The sequence below is a fragment of the Erpetoichthys calabaricus genome, chromosome 10 (genome assembly GCF_900747795.2).
Source record: "Erpetoichthys calabaricus chromosome 10, fErpCal1.3, whole genome shotgun sequence".
In the NCBI taxonomy this organism is placed as follows: Eukaryota; Metazoa; Chordata; class Cladistia; order Polypteriformes; family Polypteridae; genus Erpetoichthys; species Erpetoichthys calabaricus.
Window position 1 is genome coordinate 163,681,359 of NC_041403.2, and position 23,603 is coordinate 163,704,961.

Here is a 23,603-nt window from a genome sequence, read left to right on the forward strand (position 1 = left end):
CTGGATCTGAACCTAGAAAATAGGAACATAACGGTCAAATGAGAGGAGACCCTTCAGTCCATCAAGCCCAATAGCTCAGCCGTCTCCATACCTCATTCAGATTCTTCTTAAAGGTTGTCGAGATTTCTCCTTAAAACTCCATGTCTTGGCAGTTTGTTCCCGAGTCCCCCAACTCTTCACTTAAAGAAGTGCATCCTGGTTTCAGTCCTAAATGCACTTCCCCTTAATTCCCACTGATGTCCTTGAATACCCTTAAATTAAAAGAATATTCTTGGATCTACTTAATGAATGCCTTGAAGTCCAGGATCAGGTCACCACGTAGTCCCCTCTGCTTGAGACTAAACAGGTTTAATTCTCTGAGTCTGTCATAGCAGGACGTGTCCTCGAGCTCTGAGATGCTCCTGGTTGTTCTCCTCTGCATAGCTTCAAGTGCTGCTATGTCTTTTTTGTAGCGTGGTGACCAGAACTGCACACAGTACTCCAGAAGTGGTCTCACTAGTGTAGTATATAGTCCAAGCCTAACATCCCCTTGACTTAAATTCAATGGTTTTTATGGATTTTGGAGCATGCAACCATGCTCTCTGGAGGGATGGATCACGCTTCAGTGTCTCAAGTCTGATTGACAAATGCCAAGAGAACACCACCTTCTGAATGCAAAGTTCCAACTGTAAAGTTTGGTGGAAGAAGGATAATGGCAGGGTTTGGGAAAAGGCCTCTTGGCTCCAGTGAAGTGTACTATTAATGCTACAACACACTAAGATGTCTGAGACAATGGTGCGCTCCCAACTTCGCAGTAATAGTTTGAAGAAGAACTTCATCTGCTTCCAGCATGACTGGGCTTCAGTGCACCAAGCCAAATTCATAAAGAAATGGAGGACCTCAAGTGGGCTGTGCAGAGCCCTGATCTCAGTCCTACTGAACACCTCTGGGATGAGCTGAAACACCAGTTGTGAGCCCAGTTTTCTCATCCAGCATTAGTTCCTGACCTCAGAAATAGTCTTTTAGCTGACAAACTCCCAGAGACATAATCCAGAATTTTCTGGAAAGCCTTCACAGAAGAAAGGAGGCTGTCATAGCTATAAGGGGTGGCTATGGCTTTGGAATGGGATGTCCAACAAATTCATATAGGTGTGATGGCCCAGTGTTCACAAATCTTTGACTATACAATGGACTTATCCAAAGAAACTGAAAGAAAACATGCAAGTCTACATCATATATGATAGTTTTGCTTTTTGTTCACTTTTTTGATTGTAATTTTATTCCCCCTGTTAAATAAGTTCCTAACGGGCACACAGCCACTAAGAACTACAACACCTCCCTGTATTGCCTTGCTCTCCGCCATATTTTTGATGTTGTTGGGCAAAACTCAGCTGATGGCATTGTGATACTTGAAAGATTGTTGTGGTGTGAAACTCTTGTCTGTTTCACACCAGTTATTATTATTATTATTAGTCCATCTGAGTTCATGCCACAATACAACATAATAACCGGGGCCATTCCTTTGGTATAGGGTTACAATGAGGTAGAAGTCTAATTTAATGGGTAGTGCCCTTCGTTAGGATATGACATGTTCCAAGTAGTGTGATTATTTTGTAATTCTTATATTTTGATGTTACCTGAGATCTATTATTATTATTATTATTATTATTATTATTATTATTATTATTATTATTATTATTATTTCTAGATTGTCCACCTGCCAGAATGAAAAGTGCTCATGCTGTCTTACTTCTCGTCTGTATAGAGGGTCTGCTCGCTTCAGGTAATCACTACACATGAACTAAAATAAAAATGAAACCTATGGCCTACAAAAATAAGATTTTTTTAATAACATAAAGAAAAAGTTTCCTCTGCCAGGTTTTCATGTTAGAAATGTAACTTTTGTATTAATGATTTAAATAAAAGTCAACACCTTTTTAAAAAACTTTCACAGCAGGATTTTAGTGATAACAAAAGTATAAACACCTGAAAGTAATCTATAAGTGCACTACAAGTGTGAAAGTATTGAATTACTAGATGTACTACTTGGTCTGAAATTCATACAAGCGCGTTTAATGCTTTTGATGCACCATCTGCTGGAATGACAAATGCAGTGCATTTTATTACTACAAATGTTTGTGGTGCAACATCTGTGGGAATGACAGGGACATAAGAACTGGATGGACACACAGACAAACACACTAACACTTATCCATTTATTAAGGTGGACTAGCTGCGTTGTCCGCCTAAGAGGGGTTGAAATCTAATGAGTGTTATTGTTTGCAGTGCACCATGCAATTCATACGTCTCTGTTATATGGAAATCGTAAAAGCAGTGTTGAAGTTTAAAGAATGACAAATGCAATGCTTTTTATCAAATGATTTTATTTAACTTGACTCCTCTGTCTGTTTGTTTGTCTGGGTCAAATCTTGCAACTGATTTTAAACCCAGTTTTGGCCAAGCGAATTTCTTCAAATTTAGCATATGTGTTCAGTATCAATGACAATACAATAAACTAAATAAAATCGTGGGGCGCACATAAATTAATTAATTTAATCAATTAATAGAATAGCTACTTTCATCATAAAGTATAAAGCAACGACAACATTGTAATTCTCCACCATGCTAAACAAGTTTCAAAAATTGTTTGAATCGATTAATTTATGTGCGCCCCACGATTTTATTTAGTCGCATATAACCATGAAAATTGTAGTTAAAAAGAGTTATTTTTTGCCTTTTAGTGCATTTATAATTAAATTAAATAAAATTGTTTTACTTTAAAAAAATTTTTTAATAGATTTTTATTACTACAAGTATTTGTGATGCACCATCTGTTGGAATGACATTGACATGGCAACTGGACAGATACAGTACATTAATACATAGACACACAGTCCGTTATGCTTCTATTAAGGTGGACTAGCTGTGCTACTCATCTAAGACGGGCTAAAATCTGAATAATCAACGTAGACCTCAGAGTTAACATTTGAAGGGCACTGTGCAATGAGTATTTCTCTGTTATATGTCATTTTGTATGGGATTCAAAAAAGCAGTGTTATGTGTCATGCAAATGTTTTTTATTGCTACAAATGCTTGTGACGTTTTATCTGTTGGAATGACAGTGGCATGGCTACCTGATGGAGACAAAGACAAAATACTCTTGACACTTATCCTTTTTAGTTAAGGTGGATGCCACATCAATCTGCTTTACTGTTTTGGCTTTATTTAGTTGTAAGGTGAATTATTTATTTACAAATACCTTATTCTGTTCGCAGAGATTGACATATCATGTTATAATGGGACCTGTGAGGTCAAGAAGGATGTTGAAGGTTCAGGCAACTGGGGGGAATCCAAGGCCCGCTATTACAAATTTGTGGAGCAGAAGAAAACATTTTACACAGCTGAGGTAAGCGCGATTTCTTTCAGGACTGTCATGAAAATGGACACATTTTAATTACAAAGGATTAAGATAATGGTTTTAGCCAAATTAGCTGAGCTAAAATTGCTCTTTTTAAATATTCGGCGTAGGGGTGTCGACCTGTGCTAGCGTCCCAGAGGACAATAAAAATGCATTATATTGGGATCATTCTGAGAGCAAAGAAAACGTGCAGTGACACTAAAGGAGCACGCGGACCTCCGGTCCTCCATTGAGAGGCAATCGAAAGGGACGTATAGTCCACCATTATGGCGATAAACTTGAATATGAATTTGAAATATGTAGGCATCATGTTCTAGGGGAGTATCAATAGAGTTTGGAATGGAGGGGAATGATAAGGACATGTTGATACTGCCAGTGGCGGGGTGCATGTCCAAAATGAATCAAGTGTGTTATTGAAAAAAAGGAAAGAACGCAGAGAAAACAATTAAAGACAAAGCAATACCAGAATGTGATGAAACATCAAACCAAGAGCTCGAGGTATGAGAGTGGTCGAGGGGTTTCCATGGATCAGGATCACATGATCACTTTTTTCCCATTTAAATAATGTGAGATACTTTTTCGAGATTCAATTTTTCGTTTCCCATCCTTTCCTGTAATAGATTACAATCAGATAACAAGAGATGACTGTAATTTTAAGAAATATTTTATATTTGCAACAGATGTTTTGCAAGGAGCAGGGGAATGATGCCAATCTGGCTTCAATCCACTCCCTGAAAGAAAACAAAGACGTATTTGAAGCTGCTATAAAAATTACTTCATCTGTTCAACGCTTCTGGATTGGAGGCTTGCGCTTTCCCAAGGTAAGCGGGAGCTCTTTGCTCGATTTGTACCTTATAGAGAACATGCGTACACTGAAAAAAAGGGAAATGGCAGGTTGTTGTATTTACAAAAATGCATTTACTTTATATTACATGTATTGTTTATGTTACACTTTTGAACATAACTTGATCATGTTTAATTTATTGAATCATGTGAGATGTACAATATACTAATTTCCATCATTTAGGTAGAAGTCAAAATAGTTTTTTTATTCCTCACCGGAAATTAATAAGCACCAAGCGAATTCATCGTCAGCGGAGACTGGCTAACTTGGCGGTAAAGTCACGTGACTTTCAAAGAAGCAACAGGTTGTGGGTTTGAGTTAATGTCGCTGGTTAAGAGCAAAAGGTTAGTGAAATTAAAGTTATAACACACAAAAAAAATATTCAGATATTCATTTAAACATTTAATCATGCAGACTAATGTTACTGAGTTTTGCGCATTTTACCAAACTATACTCACTAACTACCGTCACAAGTCAGTAAAGGTACAATTAAATTGTCTAGATTTATTAACTTAGTACGGGTACGTTTAAAGTAAGTTCTGACTTTAGTTACGGGTCAACTACTTTCAGCATTGCCGTTCATTAGTATTATCATAACATTGCTCAAACAGATAAATACTATTAAAACAGACAAATAAATAATACACCCAAATACAATACAATGCAGTTGCGAAATTTGCTCATTTGAAAATAAAAAAGAATAAAATATTTTGTGAAAGAAGGTGTCAAGCAGCAATTTTTGCACTTTATATTTTACAAATGTTTAACATTTATTCTATAATATATACAGTTACATAAATATAAATAAATGTATTTTATAATATAACACTCTATCCAAGGTGTGTTCATATTTAGTTCTACATTCGCCATGGCATTCTGGCACAGCCAAAGAAGCTGTGTTCTTGTACAACTATTGTACATTTCAGCTTTTGAAAAATAATCTTTCGTATTTTTGTTGGTTTATATTGTTTTTACCAAATAAAACTAGCTTTGGTATAAGCAAACCTGTTTATTTCTTATTAATAACTTAGAACATGAACTACAAAATGAAACTGGAACTGAAAGTATAATTGACAACCTAAAAAGGTTATAGCTAAGTAAGGTGCATTTTTTAAAAAGTTTATAAAATAATTGTTCAAATATTATGCTTTATTGACATGTCCATTTAACATAATATAATTAATTTAACAGAGAATGAATACAGTTTCATTCATTTTATATAAAAATATCTTGTTGTTTCAGGATATATTCATTTTGTGCAGTAAGCATAAAAACAATTTTATTATGTGTAACCGATGTACATAGTTTTTTTTTTTTTTTTTTTACTGACATGCCATTTTTTTCAGTGTAAGGAATTCCACCTTTACTCAATGACTCAGAACTCTTGTGACTGAATAAAGTGAGATTTTGAAAAAAATACATTTATTCAGTTTACAATAATAATAATAATAATAATAATAATAATAATAGGGGGAGACTGGGGACGGTTGCAACAAGGGACGGTTGCAACAAGTCTTATTTCTCCAATTAGAAACATGCTAGAGTGATGATACTCATACTGTACATGCTCAGTTAGGCCCTCTCTCCACCAGAGAGAAACTATACAGTTTCATCATCTGCTGCTGCATTTATTGAAAAATAACTGTTTTGAAGGTATGAAAGTAATTTTTTTTGCAAGTTGTTTTTTTGACTTACTGTCCATAGCTTTTATTTTAATTAATCAAAACATACCTAGTTTAAATCATTGTGGTGTTGACTTTTAAAAAGTATTGTTAGCATGTTTCCCTGACTCTTTGAATAGCTAGCACATGGTGTTCTGTCATGGCTGGCAGGTCAGGGACGGTTGCAACAACTTGTTGCAACCGTTCCCAAGCCAACCAGCCATATTGAAATAGACTACATATCATTACTTTTTAACATTTTTAGTTCAGAATCAGCACATTTTTTTCAGTTTAAGTCCGAAGTATTCTGCTATACAGCTTAACTGTAGTTTATGGATCTAAAAATAGAAATAATCTGTTTTTTTCCAGTATGCCAAGAGTGAGGAAGAGAATTACTAACAGAGGGGTTCCCCTCGAAATTTTAGAACAAGCTTCAAACGTAATTAGGAATGAGGGCAGGACAGTCAGGGCAGTCGCCAAGGACTTTTCCATCTGTCATACCACCTTATTTCGATTCCATAAGAAAAGAGAGAAGCTTGCAAGTGAGGGATCAGATAAGTTACCACGTGCAGTGTACTGGACCATCAGAAGAGTGTTCTCAGAAGACCAAGAGAGGAGTCTAAAACAGTATTTACAAAGGGCAGCAGACTTATATTATGGATTAAGTCCTAAAGAGGAAGAGAAATTAACAGAAATGTATAAAGAGAGTAAGAGGGTGTGAGGGTGAGAGGGTTAGGGTAATATCGGTAAAAAGTGAAAGATAATAAAAACTATTTACATTTTATAACATTTTATTTCAGGTTCGTAGGCTTGCATTTTCAACTCGCCTCTCACTATACGTGCAACTTTCCCTCACAGTGGAATGAGGCCTGTATGGCTGGTGTTGACTGGTTTAATGGTTTTTTAAAACGGCACCCAACTCTTTCAATAAGACGTCCTCAAGCCACAAGCCTTTCGAGGGCAACCAGTTTTAATGAAACAAATGTTAACAATTTTTTAACAATTTAAGCCAGGTTTTGGACAAACACAAGTTTCAGTCACAAAACATATGGAACATGGATGAAACTGGGATAACAACTGTTCAAACTCCCGACAGGGTTGTGGCAAGACGTGGTGACAGGCAAGTTGGTGCAGCTACCTCAGCAGAAAGAGGCACACTTGTCACACTAGCTTGTACAATCAATGCACTTGGTAACTCCATACCCACAACTGTAAATCTGACTAAAAGAGTTGCATTATTTTGTTCTTGTTGTTTGTAGAAAGGTTCACTGGAAGCCAGTTCCCAAAATTGTTCTTCTAACTGGCAGATTTCTACTGTTAGTCAGTATAGATGTGGGGTACTTTATATGAGGGGTGATTAGCCACTGTTCAGGAATATATGTGCAACTTTATTTGGGTTGTATTTGATATTCTCAATATTGTACAATAAATGTATGTTTAAATACTGTTAATTAGTAAGAATTATATTATAATTGTTCTAGTAACTGGCAGATTTATCCTGAGAGCCAGTAGAATTGTTGGGGTGACTTTAAATTCACTTTGTATTCAATATTTTTTGACTTGTTTTAAAGCAGATCCATGTTTGGACAATAAATGTATTTTTAAAAAATCCGATGTGACATAAAAATACAGAACTTTCAATATGAATAAAAATCTACTTTAATATTATTGTATATTTGTAGATTTACACAGTACTATGCAAGTTCAGAGAAAAAGCAAAGGTTAATTATTGAAATTTAATATATGTTTAACATGTTGCAACCGTCCCTTATATGTGTTGCAACCGTCCCCAATGTTGGGGACGGTTGCAACATCTGACTTCTTCAGTTCAAATCAATATTGTGCAGGATATGTAAAATATAATTAACTACAAGTACTATGGGTAATTAGCAGACAGATGTAAGTTTATAGTATACAAATTTGGCTGGTGTAGTCCAAACAGTCTCTGAGTAAATGAGGGGAATGCAAAAAGTGTTGCAACCGTCCCCAGTCTCCCCTAATAATAATAATAAGCTCTCTATTATATTAAAAAAGTTGTCCGACTATTCGGCCTTGGCCACGCCCCTCCACACCGCTCGCCCAATCATTACTCCTGCTGCGCACGTCCTCCCTCCGTCCCACCCCGTGACGCACTCAGTGCAGCTAACTCGCCCTTTCAACGCAGTCGGTTATAATGGCGAGGCAGAAGAGCAAATATCTGTTCAAGAAAGTCGAATTTTAGATCGCAATAGAGAAACAGCGGCAAGACCTTATAAAGAACGTCGAAAAAAAGAAAACGAACAAAAAAGAGCTGCTTGTAATAAAAATCAAGAACAATAAGAATCGTATAATAAACGAGAAAGGGAAAAATATCCCAAACAATATGCGAGCAGAAATGCAAAAAAAGCAACGTTTGTAGAATGTAAGTTAGGGGGTAAAGTAATTCATAATATTGTTTTTAACGAGGCGTTAATGTAATTAATTATTTTATTTATTTATTATTATTATTTATTTTTTATTTTTATTATGTTTTACTTTTTTACTTCTACTTTTACTGTTTTATTTTTTACTAGGTTTTATTTTTCATTGCTATTTAAAATAGACAGCTGTAGTGAAATACTCAAGTAACTGATTTTCTATCAAATTAAGGACCAAACCGTCTTCCTCCCGCAACCTGCATACTCTTCCAACTCTTTAAACACAATCGCCTGCCCATTTAATTAGTCTCTTGATTTGGTGGGCCTTTCTTGAAGTGATGTTACCAGCCCAGCACATCACACTGGCCATCACAGAGTTACAGAAGATGTGAAGGATGTTCTTCCCTCACTAAAGGAATGCAGTCTCTTATGGAAGAAGAGCCTGCTGTGCCCATTCCTGTATAATTCCTCTGTTTTCTGAGACCAGTCCAACCCCCAAGTACTTGTAGTGGTGCACCACTTCCACATCCACTCCCTGAACAGTGACTAGGCAGAGGGGCTCTTTGTTGTGATGGAAGTCAATAAGCAGATAGTTTGGTTTTGCTGTTGTGAAGATGCAGACACCAAGAAACAAACCTTCCCCGCCCGACTCCTCTCCTCTGTCTTATCCCTCTAATCAATACCCCCCTAATAAGCGCAGAATCATCTAAGAATTTCTGATAGTGACCTGACCTGCTGTTATATCTGTAGTCTGAGATGTACAGAGTGAAGACAATAGGTGACAGGCCTGCCCCTTGTGGTGCTCCAGTGTTTCTCACGCAGTCCTTAAGTCTCACAAACTGGTGGTCTGCCTGATAGATAGATAGATAGATAGATAGATAGATAGATAGATAGATAGATAGATAGATAGATAGATAGATAGATAGATAGATAGATAGATAGATAGATAGATAGATAGATAGATAGATAGATAGATAGATAGATAGATAGACTTTATTAATCTGAAGGGGAAATTCAGTAAGTAAAGTAAAACAGTTCACACAAAAAAGAAAATTAAAATAGCAAAAAAAAAAAGAAACATTCTTGTTAAGAAAAGTTCTGTTCAAAGCTTAAATCTTGTTACATCTCAAATCCTTACTATTTACTTAACATTTCTGAATCATTTCTTGATTTCCTGGAGAAATCAAAACACCTAATCCTCACATTGTGGCCAGTTTTGTCCAGCCTAGTGGAGCAGACAGATAACTGCATCCTCCACTCCAATCTTTGTCTGATAGGCAAACTGCAGTGGATCCAGGTGGTCTACCGCAAGAGGACTCCTATAGTCCAGTACCAGCACCTTAAGGGTCTTCGTGATGTGAGACATCAGTGACACTGGTCTGTAGTCATAAGGTGAAGAGACGCCTGTCTTGTTTGGAACAGGAATGTTCTCCACAGCAGTGACACTTTCTGAAGCCCTAGGGACAAACTGACCAGGTGACAGAGGATACCACAAAGCTGGTGAGCATAACCTTAAGAACTCGAGGACTAACCCCATCTGGTCCTGCAGCTTTTTTTGTGTGCAGCTTCCTCAGTTGCATCCTCATTTGGTCTTCAGTCATTGACAGCCCACACTGATGGCCCAAGGAGGAGATGGCACTGGCCATTTTAGTTGACATAAAAGGAGTTGTTGATGTAGTGGAGATGGTGTGGGGAGACTGGTCACTGGAAGAAGGTGGCAGTAGTAGGGAAAATCTATTAAATAATCAGTACAGGGTGTTAGCTTTGTCCACATCCCCTCCTATAGCACATGAGACTTGCGGTATTTTTTAAAATCTGAAAGAAAAACTCACATGAGTGGATGTGGATGTTTGCACACCACACACAAGTTACTAAATCTTTCATCTACCCCTGTAATGCTGGAGGAGTAAGTCATTTATGGGCTTCCAACATCTATTTAATTTATCAAAGTGATCAGAAGACATACAGTAAATTTCTATAGAAACGTAGTGTTGGATCAGTAGGATCCATCCATCCATTTTCCAACCCGCTGAATCCGAACACAGGGTCACGGGGCACTGCTGGAGCCAATCCCAGCCAACACAGGGCGCAAGGCAGGGAACCAATCCCGGGCTGGGCGCCAACCCACCGTAGGATCAATAGGATCAGTATACAAATGTTGAATTTGGTATGGATTCCAGCTTTCGGATCTCAGTACAGATACCAAAACATACGAATAACTCCCGGACCCCTTCAGCCTCCCTGGTGTGCCACACAATTGCATACCTCTCTGGTGCACTGCGCCTGCCATCTCACCACACTACACACCACTTCCCTCTTGATAGCTATCGATCATGTTGTAGCGATAAAGAGGAGGGGGTATTGGGGGTCCCCCATGGAGTCCAGATCATGTTGAAGCAGTAAAGGGCAGGTCACCTGTGTAGAAGCAATTAAATTGAAGCAATAAGGGGGTAGGATTGGGGGTCCCCCATAAAGTCCAGATCATATCAAAGCAGTAAAGGGGAGGTCACCCGTGTAGTAACAATTACATTGAATCAATAAGGGGGGAGGGGTAGTTGTGGTGGTCCCTCATGAAGTTCTGATTGCGTCAAAGTGTGTGGTTTCATTTCACGATGTCTATGAAACAGACGTTTTCCACAACTGCGGTAGCAAGATGATGGGCATTGAGAAGGACAACTGATGTTTACTTCCGGTTACCAAAAGTCTTGAAATGCCGGCATTGTACCTTTTTTTTAAAATTTGAGCTTTTCACAATTTTTCCAGTACTGGTATAACATCCAACACTAGAGCCGAGTCAAGCATAATGTCGCTGCCTTATGCTCTTCTGTTGTAGAGCTCATATTTCATTTGGACAGACGGATCAAAATGGGACTACTCCAACTGGGTATACGGGCAACCGGACAACGGCAGGGGCAATGAGAACTGCGTGGAGATGAACTGGAAAGGTAATGTCAGAAAGTTATTTAATTAGTCAATTGGGTATTACTTGCCACTTTGTCATGATGCTGTTTTGAACTCTTGTCGTCTAGACGCACTCACAGGTGGCGAGGACGCATTTATGCGGAATCACGCATTTTCTGATGTCTCTAATCGCAACGGTATTTATACCCCCCTTGTAGGCTTGGAAGATTGGCTCAGTTTCAAAAAAACAAAACCCCTTCTGCTTCTAGTGATGCTCTCAAATTTCTGTTTTCAACCTGCTGTTCCTTTTGACTTGCGATCCTCAGTTCTTGTTTAAGCTTCAGTGTTTCTGGTTTCTGACCACACGCTTTCTTCGTCTTTTTCCTGGTCCTTTTCCTTTCTGATGGTGACTGCCTTGATGTCGGCACAGGTAAGCTGGGAACCCTGTTATGCCTTCTGAAAGGAGGAAGATTTTTGAAACAGAAGTGAACAGCAGATGAGACGTCGTCAAGCATTAAGCCAAATTCTGTAAGCAAAAGTCAAACCTAAGAAAAAAACCCTAAACAGAAATCAGAAATCACACCCTCCAATTTGAAGTCAATTTTCATGAAACCGTATGTCTGTTTCACAACCAAAGAGCCCAACGAGTAGAATTGTTTTTATCTGCAGTCTCAGAGTATCAGGACGTGAATGGCACTGACCTTTATATTGTCACACAAGTGACATCACGCACGACGCACTCCAAACTGTCATGGCATACTCTGGGTTTTGCTCCTGTCTCTTGGAAAGTTTTCTTTAAATATTTTTTATTTATCGCATGCAGGAGACGGAGCTGGAGGTGGCAGAGTTAAAAATGCTAAGATTTGCCTTGGGTGTGACGAGAATGGACAGGATTAGAAATGAGGACATTAGAGGGTCAGCTCAAGTTGGACGGTTGGTAGATAAAGTCAGAGAGGCGAGATTGCGTTGGTTTGGACATGTGCAGAGGAGAGATGAGGGGTATACTGAGAGAAGGGTACTAAGGATAGAGCTGGCAGGCAAGAGGAACAGAGGAAGGCCTAAGAGAAGGTTAATGGATGTGATGAGAGAGGATGTGAAGGTGATGGGTGTAACATGGCAAGATGGAGAGGGCAGGAAGATATGGAAACAGACGATCCACTGTGGTGACCCCCTAACGGGAGCTGCCAACAGAAGAACAAGAAGAAGATGTAGAACTAGACAGGCATGTCATGGTGCGTGTCTGCTCCACTCACCCTGGTAGCTCCTGGAAGCCGTCAATCACATACCTGAGGACAAGCCAGGAAAATGAGGGGACACACAGTCAGCGAGGGGTTGGTGCATAGTGCTCAGTGCTTTTATTTAACCCTTTCAGAGCTGAATATTTTTGTATTCCTTTTGTCCCAGGGCTGAATATTTTTCCAAAAAACTCAGTTGTTACAAAGTACACAAAGCAATGATTTCACATATCAATCAACATAAAATATTTATTTATGACAAATGTCATAAATGTGTTGTTTGTTGTATGAGCCTCTGTACTATGTGATGGAACATATATATTGTTATGTGGTATAGCTCAGAACGGGAATCAAAACATTGCTCTGCATACAGTGGAACCTCGGGTCACGAACATCTCGAAACACGTACAAATCGGGTTATGACCAAAAAGTTCGCCAAACTTTTGCATCTGTTCACGGCCACAAACTCGGGTGACGAACAAGCCAGTTCCTCTTCCGGTTCGTACGCGCCGATGATTTCCGCATGTGTTCAGTCTCTCCCTGTACAGTACATTGTTCTCAGTCAGACGTGCATCACGCCAAGGGACTCTACCTCAAAACTGTAATCTCCTCTCCACCCAGCTTCCTGCTCACTTCCTTCATGCCAGAACTCGACTCATGCAAGGTTAGTTTTCTTGGTTGTTTATGGTTAGTTTTTGTATAACTTAAGGATTTTTCAAATTTTCATTTATTTCCCTGTGCTTAAAACTCATTAAAAAAAAGTGTTTACAGCGAGCAGTTCGTAAGGCTGTAGCGTGAACTTTTACGATGTTAGTTTTCTCTGTTCAAGGTTTTCTCAGTGTTATTTTACATTTAGTTTACTATTACACTGTGCATTCTATGGTATAATTAACTATTTTTGTGCTTAAAAATCTTTAAAAAAAACATATTTGCATACAGTTCGTACGGTCCGGAACGGAGTCTCTCAGTCTTTTTCACTCACCAAGAATAAAGAAATTGCTTTTTATTTTTAAATTGGTGTTTTTCCAGTTGTTTTTCGACTTCAGCGTTCACAAGTGCTAGAGAGTAACGTGCATGTGTATATGTCTTTCATACGGTGCTTTTGTGGTTAGGGTCTGTGTGTTAATCTTAAAGTGCAACAGTAGACCAACCCGGTAACAAACTTGACAAGTAAACTTACCCTTAAAGAAAATAGGTAAAGGGTACGTAGAAGGAAATACCACGATAACACCGTATAACACAAATATCACGATAACACAGTATACCTTCAGTGCCTTTCTTTGGTGTCCCTGTGTGTCTGAAGCTCTCCTGACTGGATCTCAATCGTTCCTGCACGTTCCTCTTTCTCAGTCCTTTCAAGGTGCCTTGCTTGCCTCCTGTCCACTTTTATCACTTCCCATTTGTGAAGGTGACTCTCAGCGTGCCTCCTACGCATTTACTCCTCACACTTCCTCTTTTGATCACGTCACCAAAGCCAAAAACTGACCAATCACACCAAATTCAAGATGACCACCAATCAGATTGTTCATATGGACCAGACACACATATATACACTTTAGAATTTAACTATAGAGTTGATCATTTTGTTTTTGGAAATACAGTTTGTTTATTCCTTGTGTGTATTTATGCTTTGAATATTATTTTGTTTCATTATTTATTATGTATTGTGACCACAAAGGGGCACCACCAAGCCCCAGACACCAGGCACAACTCCACAAAGCACAGTTCCAAGTTAAAATGAAGGTTTTTATATCTAACAATACCTCAACAGGCTTCAACATCAGTCCATTCAAAATAATATAATAAACGCATGACTTTTCAGTATCCTTCCATTTCCGTAGAGAGTGTTGCCCTCTTCCACCCGACTCAGCCTTGCTGAAGACAAAGTTGCGTCTTTTATGCCGGATCCAGAAGCACTTCCGGTGCAACAACAGGAAGCACTTCTGGGTCAGGTGGAAATCCCCCAAAGTAGGAGCAAAGGTTTGCTGCAGCGCCCCCTGCTGACACTCCAGTACCGCAACTAAGCTCACTATCTGGACTACAACTCCCACTATGCCCTGCAGGTGTACAAATGGGAGCTCCATCTGGAGAAAGCTGCCACCACATGTATCGAAGGAATATACAATCCCATTGTGACTTTCTGACCAGGAAAGTTACTGACAACCAACCCGGCCGCAATGCCCATCCATTCATTTTCCTTCCTCATGGCGACCCGGTCATGCAAGCAATCACCCTCCATCCTAGTCAGGATGCTCATCCATCTGCTATAACTCTCTCAGAAGGTATCGTGCTCATGCTTTCATGTTTAGTTATGAGTCCTAGCAGGGGATGAGGCTGCCATAATGATCAGCAGGAGGACCACCCTATGCCTGTTTATTTGGGGGGCGAGAGTCAGCATTATTACTTGCACTGGGATCAGGGCCGGCTCTTTTTTTTCTGCCCCAGGCAAAAGCGAAAATGTCGCACCCAAAGCACAGAGCATTGAAAGCAAATACATGGAAGAGCTGGTTAGGGGGAATTCTGAATGCAATGAAACACACACATTAGCTTGAGGAGCTTGTGGGGGGCTATGGGGTTCCCCCTTGGAATTGGTGAGTATTTGTACACACAACATCTGTGATGCTTGACAAAATGCTGCTCCCCAAAACCTCTGACCACCAAGCTCACCTATGGGGGAGAGCCGACCCTGGCTGTGATCATTAGCTCTGTGACTACTTGGACTTGTTTGTAGCTCTGGTATTGGTGGAATCATAGAAAAATTCTCTTATTCATTCTAATTTGTTTTATTATTTTTCTTTTTTTTTATTTCAGTGGAACAAGAGTGGAATGATTGTAATTGTGAAGAATTAAAGCCATTCGTCTGTCAAATACAATATTAAATTCATTAAGCAGAGGAAGTCCTTAAGTTCTAAAAATGTACATATTGTTAAAGGCAACTTTAAAGAAGGTGTGTACAAAAAAATCTGCAAGAAACATAAATAAAAAACGTTATTCGGCAAATACTTTACACGTGTAATGTGGCTGTTTTTAATATGGTGTGAACACTAGAGGGCGCCAGAGAGCACCCAACCCCGGACACAACCTCACAGACACACGGCCGGTTTATTGTTACAGCTACCTTCCACGGAGGTTCCAGTTGTGCAATAAACACAATTCTCTTCACTTTTTCTCTTACATTTCTCCTCCTCTACACCTCCCTGGTGAGCTTTGTCCACTTCCACCCAACTCTGACCCACCTGGATGAGGTCGAGCGGTTTCTTAAATGCTGGACCAGGGAGTACTTCAGGTGCTAGGGCATAGCCTGATGGAAGTACAGGGTGATTCAAAAAGATTCATCCAATTTCAAAATGATTTATTTCACTTGTAAGTCAGTTCAGAACAATGCAGTAAAGTGTGAATAGTTTAGGTGAGCATAAAGTTTATTATGTAATTTTACAAGTGCTCAGTAATGACCTCCTCCATCAATGCGATAGTCAAATTCATGCCATTCTCAATTGAGCATGTCACTGTACTCACGGCTCTTTCAATGCGGTTTCGGAGATTGTCCAGTGTTGTTGGGAGTGGTGGTCCATAAACAGAATCCTTGACGTATCCCCACAAAAAAAGGTCACATGGCGAGAGATCTGGTGATCTTGGGGGCCAGAAGTAGAGCACCAAATCGTGGGCTCCTTTACGGCCAATCCAATGCTTTCTGCTCAGGGGTCGCCATCTCCTCGTAGACTGAAGGGAGCCATCTTCCGGTGACAGTCAGAAACTCTATGACCCCCTCTCTTTTAATTGGTATGTGATTGGTTCCTAGTCACCTCACGGTTGTAAAAATATGGCGCTTTGAAATCGGATGAATTTTTTTGAACCATCCTGTATTTTCAGGTCAAATGGAAGTCCCATAAAGCAGGGATGGGGAATCCCTGTAGCACCCCCTAGTGGCTCCCAATGAACCTGACAAGGCTTTTCTTGAGGACTACAACATCCAGCGTGCCTTGCGGGTATCTGTGCAGGTCCAGCCACCCAGGGGGGCTGCTTCCTATTGTGTCGGGGAAGCCCATGTTTGGGGTCACCCTGGTGGTCACAACCTTTAACCGCTTGCACTGGAAGCTCATTGTCAAGGCTCAGGTATGACATCTGCAATTGCAGTCTCCAAAATGAGCGCACTATCAGCGCCTGTGTGAAATCGGCTTTTGAATTCGTTGCTTGTGTGAGGTGCCAGGAGCCAGTTCAACAACACTACTGCAGAGGTAAGGGAAGTTATTAACCTCAAAGACGATGTCGGTATACTGTCTCAGTAGGCTCTGCAAAGGGCACTGCTGACATTGTTTTTGTCTTTGTGGTTACACTTCGGCAAAGGGCCAGCAGAACTCCACAAAGCACAGTTCCAAGTTAAAATGAAGGTTTTTATATCTAACAATACCTCAACAGGCTTCGACATCAGTCCATTCAAAATAATATAATAAAACACATGACTTTTTGGTTTCCTTCCATTTCTGTAGGGAGTGTTGCCCTCTTCCACCCGACTCAGCCTTGCTGAAGACAAAGTTGCTTCATTTATGCCGGATCCAGAAGCACGTCCGGTGCAACAACATTGCATCCAGGAAGCACTTCTGGGTCAGGTGGAAATGCCCCAAAGTAGGAGCAGAGGTTCGCTGCAGCGCCCCCTGATGACACTCAAGTACTGCAACTAAGCTCACTATCTGGACTACAACTCCCACTATGCCCTGCAGGTGTACAAATGGGAGCTCTACCTGGAGAAAGCTGCCACCAAAAGTATCGGAGGAATATACGATCCCACTGTGGCTGTAACCTCAAAGACTATGTCGGTATACTGTCTCGGTAGGCTCTGCAAAGGGCACTGCTGACATTGTTTTTGTCTTTGTGGTTACACTTCTGCAAAGGGCCAGTAGTCTGCATTTTGGAGTGGCTGCTGGTTTACATTTCTTTCAACTGTCCCTCTTAATCCCGTTTAGAGCTGGCTTATTTGTGAGAAATGAGAATGTGAATTTCCCCTTGGGATTAATAAAGTATCTATCTATCTATCTATCTATCTATCTATCTATCTATCTATCTATCTATCTATCTATCTATCTATCTATCTATCTATCTATCTATCTATCTATCTATCTATCTATCTATCTATCTATCCATTGTCTCCCGCTTATCCGAGGTCGGGTCGCGGGGGCAGCAGCTTGAGCAGAGATGCCCAGACTTCCCTCTCCCCGGCCACTTCTTCTAGCTCTTCCGGGAGAATCCCAAGGCGTTCCCAGGCCAGTCGAGAGACATAGTCCCTCCAGCGTGTCCTGGGTCTTCCCCGGGGCCTCCTCCCGGTTGACGTGCCCGGAACACCTCCACCCAGGGAGGCGTCTATCTATCTTATTTTCCACACTGTTCACGGTAGGCCGTGTGTGGACAGTGGCGATAGGGAAGTGTAACAAGGCGTATCTTTGACAGCCTTCCCTCTTCAGAATCTGAAACATTTCTTTCCGTACCTCTTGACAAAAGAAATTTGGACATATCCTAAAATAATAGGAGGTGGGGGGGACAAAGGCCCAAAAATAGGGAAATAAATATAATATTGCTCTTATAAACTTAGAAAGTTGCTAGAATAACAGGACTTTTTCTTTTACTTTGATAATAAATACATCGCACCACACATGATTGGGCTGTGTGTTTTATTTAAATGAATATACAGGGCGGCGCATGGAAACAGGAACTTTTCAATTGACGCTCAATGCACTAATAAACACTTTACAAAATACATTTAATGATGAAATGTATTGCTGGGATGCCTCTATACCGGAAGGAGCAGGGGAGGAGATGTGGTCAGAGTATTACCTCCCCCGGAACGCTAGGTGGCAACTGCCCTGGATGATAGCGGTGCCTCGGACTCCCGCAAGGCTTCATGGGAATTGAAGTTTGATACAGCCCTGTTGGGGTCTGGGGTCACCATTAGGGGGTGCTGCAGCTGACACTGAGCCCTGGAGAGCAGCACTTCTGGGTGCCTTATGTAAGGAGCCAGTGGACAGTATTCAGGGAGCCAGAGTCGGGAGTAGGGAGACGAAGCTTGCTGAGGAGGAGTGGAGGAAAAAAGAGACGAAATGAATATAAAGGGAAGAAAAGAAAGAGAGTGCTGTGCTTTTTGGACTGTGTTGCAAGGGAAAAGAAAAATAAAATTTGTGTTCTTGACTTGTGCCTCCTCCGTCTGTCTGTGTTGCGTTGGCGCGGTTGGAGCACCCTCTGTCGGCCACAACAGAATATGTAATTAATGAGGATAATCAATATTCATTTTATGTTTTGAGGAAAACGTCATGAAGGTGTTGTACATTTCTCCGTACGCATTCTAGCAGCCTGTTGCGGAAATTCTGCATTGCTCAACGTAATCCGTCAAGAGCAATGCCAGCGGTTTCCTCTTCAGTCCTCCATTTTAGTTCAGCAATAGTTGCAGGACGTGTGCAGTACACTTGGGTTTTCAGATGTCCCGACAGAAAAGAAAATCACAAACAGTGAGATCTGAGGATCTCGGAGGCCATGGAATGTCACCGTTGCGTGAAATGATGCACCTTCCAAACAATCGTCGGATAGCTGCCTGGGGACTTCATTTTTAAGGCTGAACCCGTTTCTTCGAAATTACGCACCGCATGAGCATGGGACACAATCATGACGTCCTAATTGGTAATGATGCAGAAATTCCCTTTGTCACACTGTCGCTATACTTATAAAAGGCTTTCACAGAGAACGCTCGATGCGCACCACTCCACTGCTCCATTGTCACTAATGGCAAGGGGTTCTAAACGAGGTCACATTGGTCCCAAACAACTTGTAGCGGTGCTACATGAATGAGGACATCTCAAATGTGTTCTGTGCTGAGTCGCGTCTTTAATAGCGTTGTCCCGTTTATATGGTCTATGTGTGTCTGTTTAAATGTTGTCCCCTTGAAACACATGGGAGAAGGATAACGCTGTGGATCCGTGATCCCTTGTGATAGTTTTCCCTGTCAAACATATCAACTCCATCCGGGCCATCGCAATTTTAAAAAAGAGAGCGAAAGGAAAAAAGGAGAATCGCTTGCAACACCGACACTTCACAGAAGAAAAAAATAGCCAAGAGAGAGCACTGATACAGATCACTTTATACCTTTTCCTGCTTGCCACTTTCAACGCCAGACATTAACGACTTCACCATCATTACGCAAAACCCCGGGGTTCCAGAGCAAGCCAACAATTTCATTTCAGTATAATTGCTGCAGGACACTTTCCAGCTGGACAAGGTTCACATTCATTAATAATCCTCCGTTTAATCTTTTGGACGTTCATGTGTGTTTCGTGTTCTCTGAAAGTTGTCAACGAGAAAGCTGTCAATGGGAAGAAGGTTCACTTTCCAACGTGACAATGACCCGAAGCGCACAGCAAAGTTGACCACACAGTGGACGGAGGAGAAAAAGGTGAATGTCCTTGCGTGGCCGAGTCAGAGCCCAGACTTAAACCCGACTGCAGTCCACCAACGGTTCAACTTGACTGAGCTTGAACAGTTCTCCAAAAACGAGTGGGCAAGTATTACATAGTTGAGATGTGCCAAGTTGGTAAAGAAGAATCCCAAAAGACTCGTGGATGTAATTAAAGCAAAAGGGGGTCCCACTGGAATGCCAATGGTGAGCCGGGTCTTCTCATCTAACATCTGTACCCACCCTGACTAACGCTCTTTAGGCTGAAAGGGTACAAATTCCTTCAGACACACTCTAAATCTTATGAAAAGATTGGATGCTGTGTGATGGAACCAGTGGGTGTCGACGAGCCCCCCAAAACCCCACGAACACACAGAGAGACCCTGGTTCAAATAATCAATGGTTTAATGAACACCATACCTTGACAATGTTGCATACACAAAGCACAACATCTCTGACTCACCACAATATCTCTCCCCTCTTCACACAACTGCAGTGCCCTCCTCCTCTTCCTCCTCCTCCAGTCGAGTGTTGCTCCACATCTTCTTAGCTCCAGCTCTACTAGCCGAATTCATGTCTCCCCCCATCTGCACCAACAGCCTCTATAGATCCACCATGATGGTCGAGAGAACTGTGTTCAGGTCCTGCTCTTCTGTCATTCTTCTTGGAGCTTTATTCTGCCGACTATGCCAATTGTGATGGAACTGGGGGGTTCAGCAAGTCCCCAAACCCCCACAAACACACAAAGAGGCCCAGTTTCAGAACTCAATTAAGATCAGTCCTTTGAAACATTTTTTTTCACAATATATGAGGTGGATCCTGTCACAGTAGCAGACCACAAACATAAAAATGTTTGGGGCAGCTACCCGTAAATTGTGCCTTGGCTGCAAAAAAGGGTTGAAATTGATTGTGATGTTCACAGGTTTGAGTCCAAAACAGAACTGAGTGTAACAGGAAAAGATGGCGGCTTCAAAGTCCGAGACCAGACGTGATGTCATCATTGGCGCTGGAACCTGAAGTGTTGTCTTCGATATTAGAAGTGTCGTCATCCATGGTATCGGAACCGGAAGTGACATCATTACTGGCGTCAGGATCTAGCAAGATTTCCCTTGGATGGTCTGTAGAAGATTGAGAAAGAGAGTTAGTGCAGCTTGCCACCCCCTGGTCTGACGTGGTATTACTATTCTTAAGGCCTTTCAGTTGTCTCCCAATCGCACATGAGTGACAATCCCCAAATCTGTTTGATATGTCTTGTGCTTTCTTACAGCTGTTAAAGTCTCAAATTGTGGCCAGCTTCATATGAACGCCCACAGTTATGGACTGGAATGTCCAAAAAGCTCATATAGGTGTGGTGGGCAGATACAACAACATTTATTTCTAAGGCACTTTTTTCATATTGTGAATGATTGAGGCACTGTTGTCCCCTTGAGCCCTCAGATCAGATGTCAGACACCAGATAAAAATCCAATTATTATTTATTTTATAATAATAATGTGCACCAAGCACCCTTCTCTCCACAATACTCATAATCATAAATAATCAATACAATAATCCAATCCTCCTCTCCCAGATGCGTTGCCACCCTTCCACCCAGCTCAGCTCACTCGTCTGTTGTTTCCCAGAGTCCTTTATACCCCCTGAAAAATTCATTTTTTTCCTCAGAATTCTACACACAAGACCCCATAATGACAACGTGAAAAAAGTTTACTTGAGGTTTTTGCAAATTTATTAAAAATAAGAAAACTGAGAAATCCCATGTACATAAGTATTCACAGCCTTTGCTCAATACTTTGTCGATGCACCTTTGGCAGCAATTCCAGCCTCAAGTCTTGTTGAATATGATGCCACAAGCTTGGCACACCTATCCTTGGCCAGTTTTGCCCATTCCTCTTTGCAGCACCTCTCAAGTTCCATCAGGTTGGATGTGAAGCGTCGGTGCACAGCCATTTTTAAGATCTCTCCAGAGATGTTCAATTGGATTCAAGTCTGGGCTCTGGCTGGGCCACTCAAGGACATTCACAGAGTTGTCCTGAAGCCACTCCTTTGATATCTTGGCTGTGTGCTTAGGGTCGTTGTCCTGCTGAAAGATGAACCGTTGCCCCAGCCTGAGGTCAAGAGCGCTCTGGAGCAGGTTTTCATCCAGGATGTCTCTGTACATTGCTGCAGTCATCTTTCCCTTTATCCTGACTAGTCTCCCAGTCCCTGCCGCTGAAAAACATCCCCACAGCATGATGCTGCCACCACCATGCTTCACTGTAGGGATGGTATTGGCCTGGTGATGAGCGGTGCCTGGTTTCCTCCAAACGTGACGCCTGGCATTCACAACAAAGAGTTCAATCTTTGTCTCATCAGACCAGAGAATTTTCTTTTTCATGGTCTGAGAGTCCTTCAGGTGCCTTTTGGCAAACTCCAGGTGGGCTGCCATGTGCCTTTTACTAAGGAGTGGCTTCTGTCTGGCCACTCTACCATACAGGCCTGATTGGTGGATTGCTGCAGAGATGGTTGTCCTTCTGGAAGGTTCTCCTCTCTTCACAGAGGACCTCTAGAGCTCTGACAAAGTGACCATTAGGTTCTTGGTCACCTCCCTGACTAAGGCCCTTCTCCCCTGATCGCTCAGTTTAGATGGCCAGCCAGTTCTAGGAAGAGTCCTGGTGGTTTCGAACTTCTTCCACTTACGGATGATGGAGGCCACTGTGCTCATTGGGACCTTCAAAGCAGCAGAAATTTTTCTGTAACCTTCCCCAGATTTGTGCCTCGAGACAATCCTGTCTCGGAGGTCTACAGACAATTCCTTTGACTTCATGCTTGGTTTGTGCTCTGACATGAACTGTCAACTGTGGGACCTTATATAGACAGGTGTGTGCCTTTCCAAATCATGTCCAGTCAACTGAATTTACCACAGGTGGACTCCAATGAAGCTGCAGAAACATCTCAAGGATGATCAGGGGAAACAGGACGCACCTGAGCTCAATTTTGAACTTCATGGCAAAGGCTGTGAATACTTATGTACATGTGCTTTCTTAATTTTTTTATTTTTAATAAATTTGCAAAAATCTCAAGTAAACTTTTTTCACGTTGTCATTATGGGGTGTTGTGTGTAGAATTCTGGGGAAAAAAATTAATTTAATCCATTTTGGAATAAGACTGTAACATAACAAAATGTGGAAAAAGTGATGTGCTGGGAATAGTTTCTGGATGCACTGTAGTGTGAGATTTTTTTAGAGCGGCTGTAGTGCCAATCCTGCCACCAATCCCCACATTTTCCCTGCAGTTTGGAGGACCTGCTTGCAGGGCCGGATGCAGGGTAACATCATACCCAGGACAAAGTAATTGCAGGTTAAGGGCCTGGCTCAGGGGCCCAATGGAGTGGAATTACTTCTGGCATTTAGGGGACTCAAACCGGCAGCCTTGCGATTGCTGGGGCAGATCCCTAGCGTCAGAGCCTTCACTCCACCCATCACAAGATGAACCAGAAGGCGGAGTGGTGGCTCTGAGGCTAGGGATCTGCACTGGCAATCGGAAGGTTGCCGGTTTGAGTCCCCTAAATGCCAAAAGGGACTCTGCTCTGTTGGGCCCTTAAGCAAGGCCCTTAACCTGCAATTGCTAAACGCCTTGAGTAGTGAGAAAAGCGCTATATAAATGCAAAGAATTATTATTATTATTAACCACCTCAGGATCCCAAATTAGGACCGAGTGCATCCGTGCAATAGGTGACACCTCAGCAACACACTAGTTTG

The 23,603-nt window shown here is 41.3% G+C and overlaps 1 protein-coding gene across 1 annotated transcript; it reads left to right on the plus strand.

Annotated features, from left to right (window-relative positions):
• Window positions 1–1,702: 1,702 nt before the first annotated feature.
• On the plus strand, window positions 1,703–15,385 carry LOC114659743 (lectin-like). Its single transcript, XM_028812380.2, has 5 exons — window positions 1,703–1,762; window positions 3,255–3,385; window positions 4,078–4,218; window positions 11,132–11,243; window positions 15,246–15,385. Exons 1-5 carry the CDS (start codon window positions 1,705–1,707, stop codon window positions 15,311–15,313), a joined length of 510 nt encoding a protein of 169 aa, XP_028668213.1. The 5' UTR covers window positions 1,703–1,704; the 3' UTR covers window positions 15,314–15,385.
• The last annotated feature ends 8,218 nt before the right edge of the window (window positions 15,386–23,603 follow it).

What these genes read in the sequence shown, in the direction of transcription:
- LOC114659743 (XM_028812380.2), top strand. Translation starts at nt 1,705, where the DNA reads ATGAAAAGTGCTCATGCTGTCTTACTTCTCGTCTGTATAGAGGGTCTG. An exon ending in AGAGGGTCTGCTCGCTTCAG is followed by an intron (nt 1,763 to 3,254) that starts GTAATCACTACA and finishes TTCTGTTCGCAG; the next exon opens with AGATTGACATATCATGTTAT. An exon ending in CGTGGAGATGAACTGGAAAG is followed by an intron (nt 11,244 to 15,245) that starts GTAATGTCAGAA and finishes TTTTTATTTCAG; the next exon opens with TGGAACAAGAGTGGAATGAT.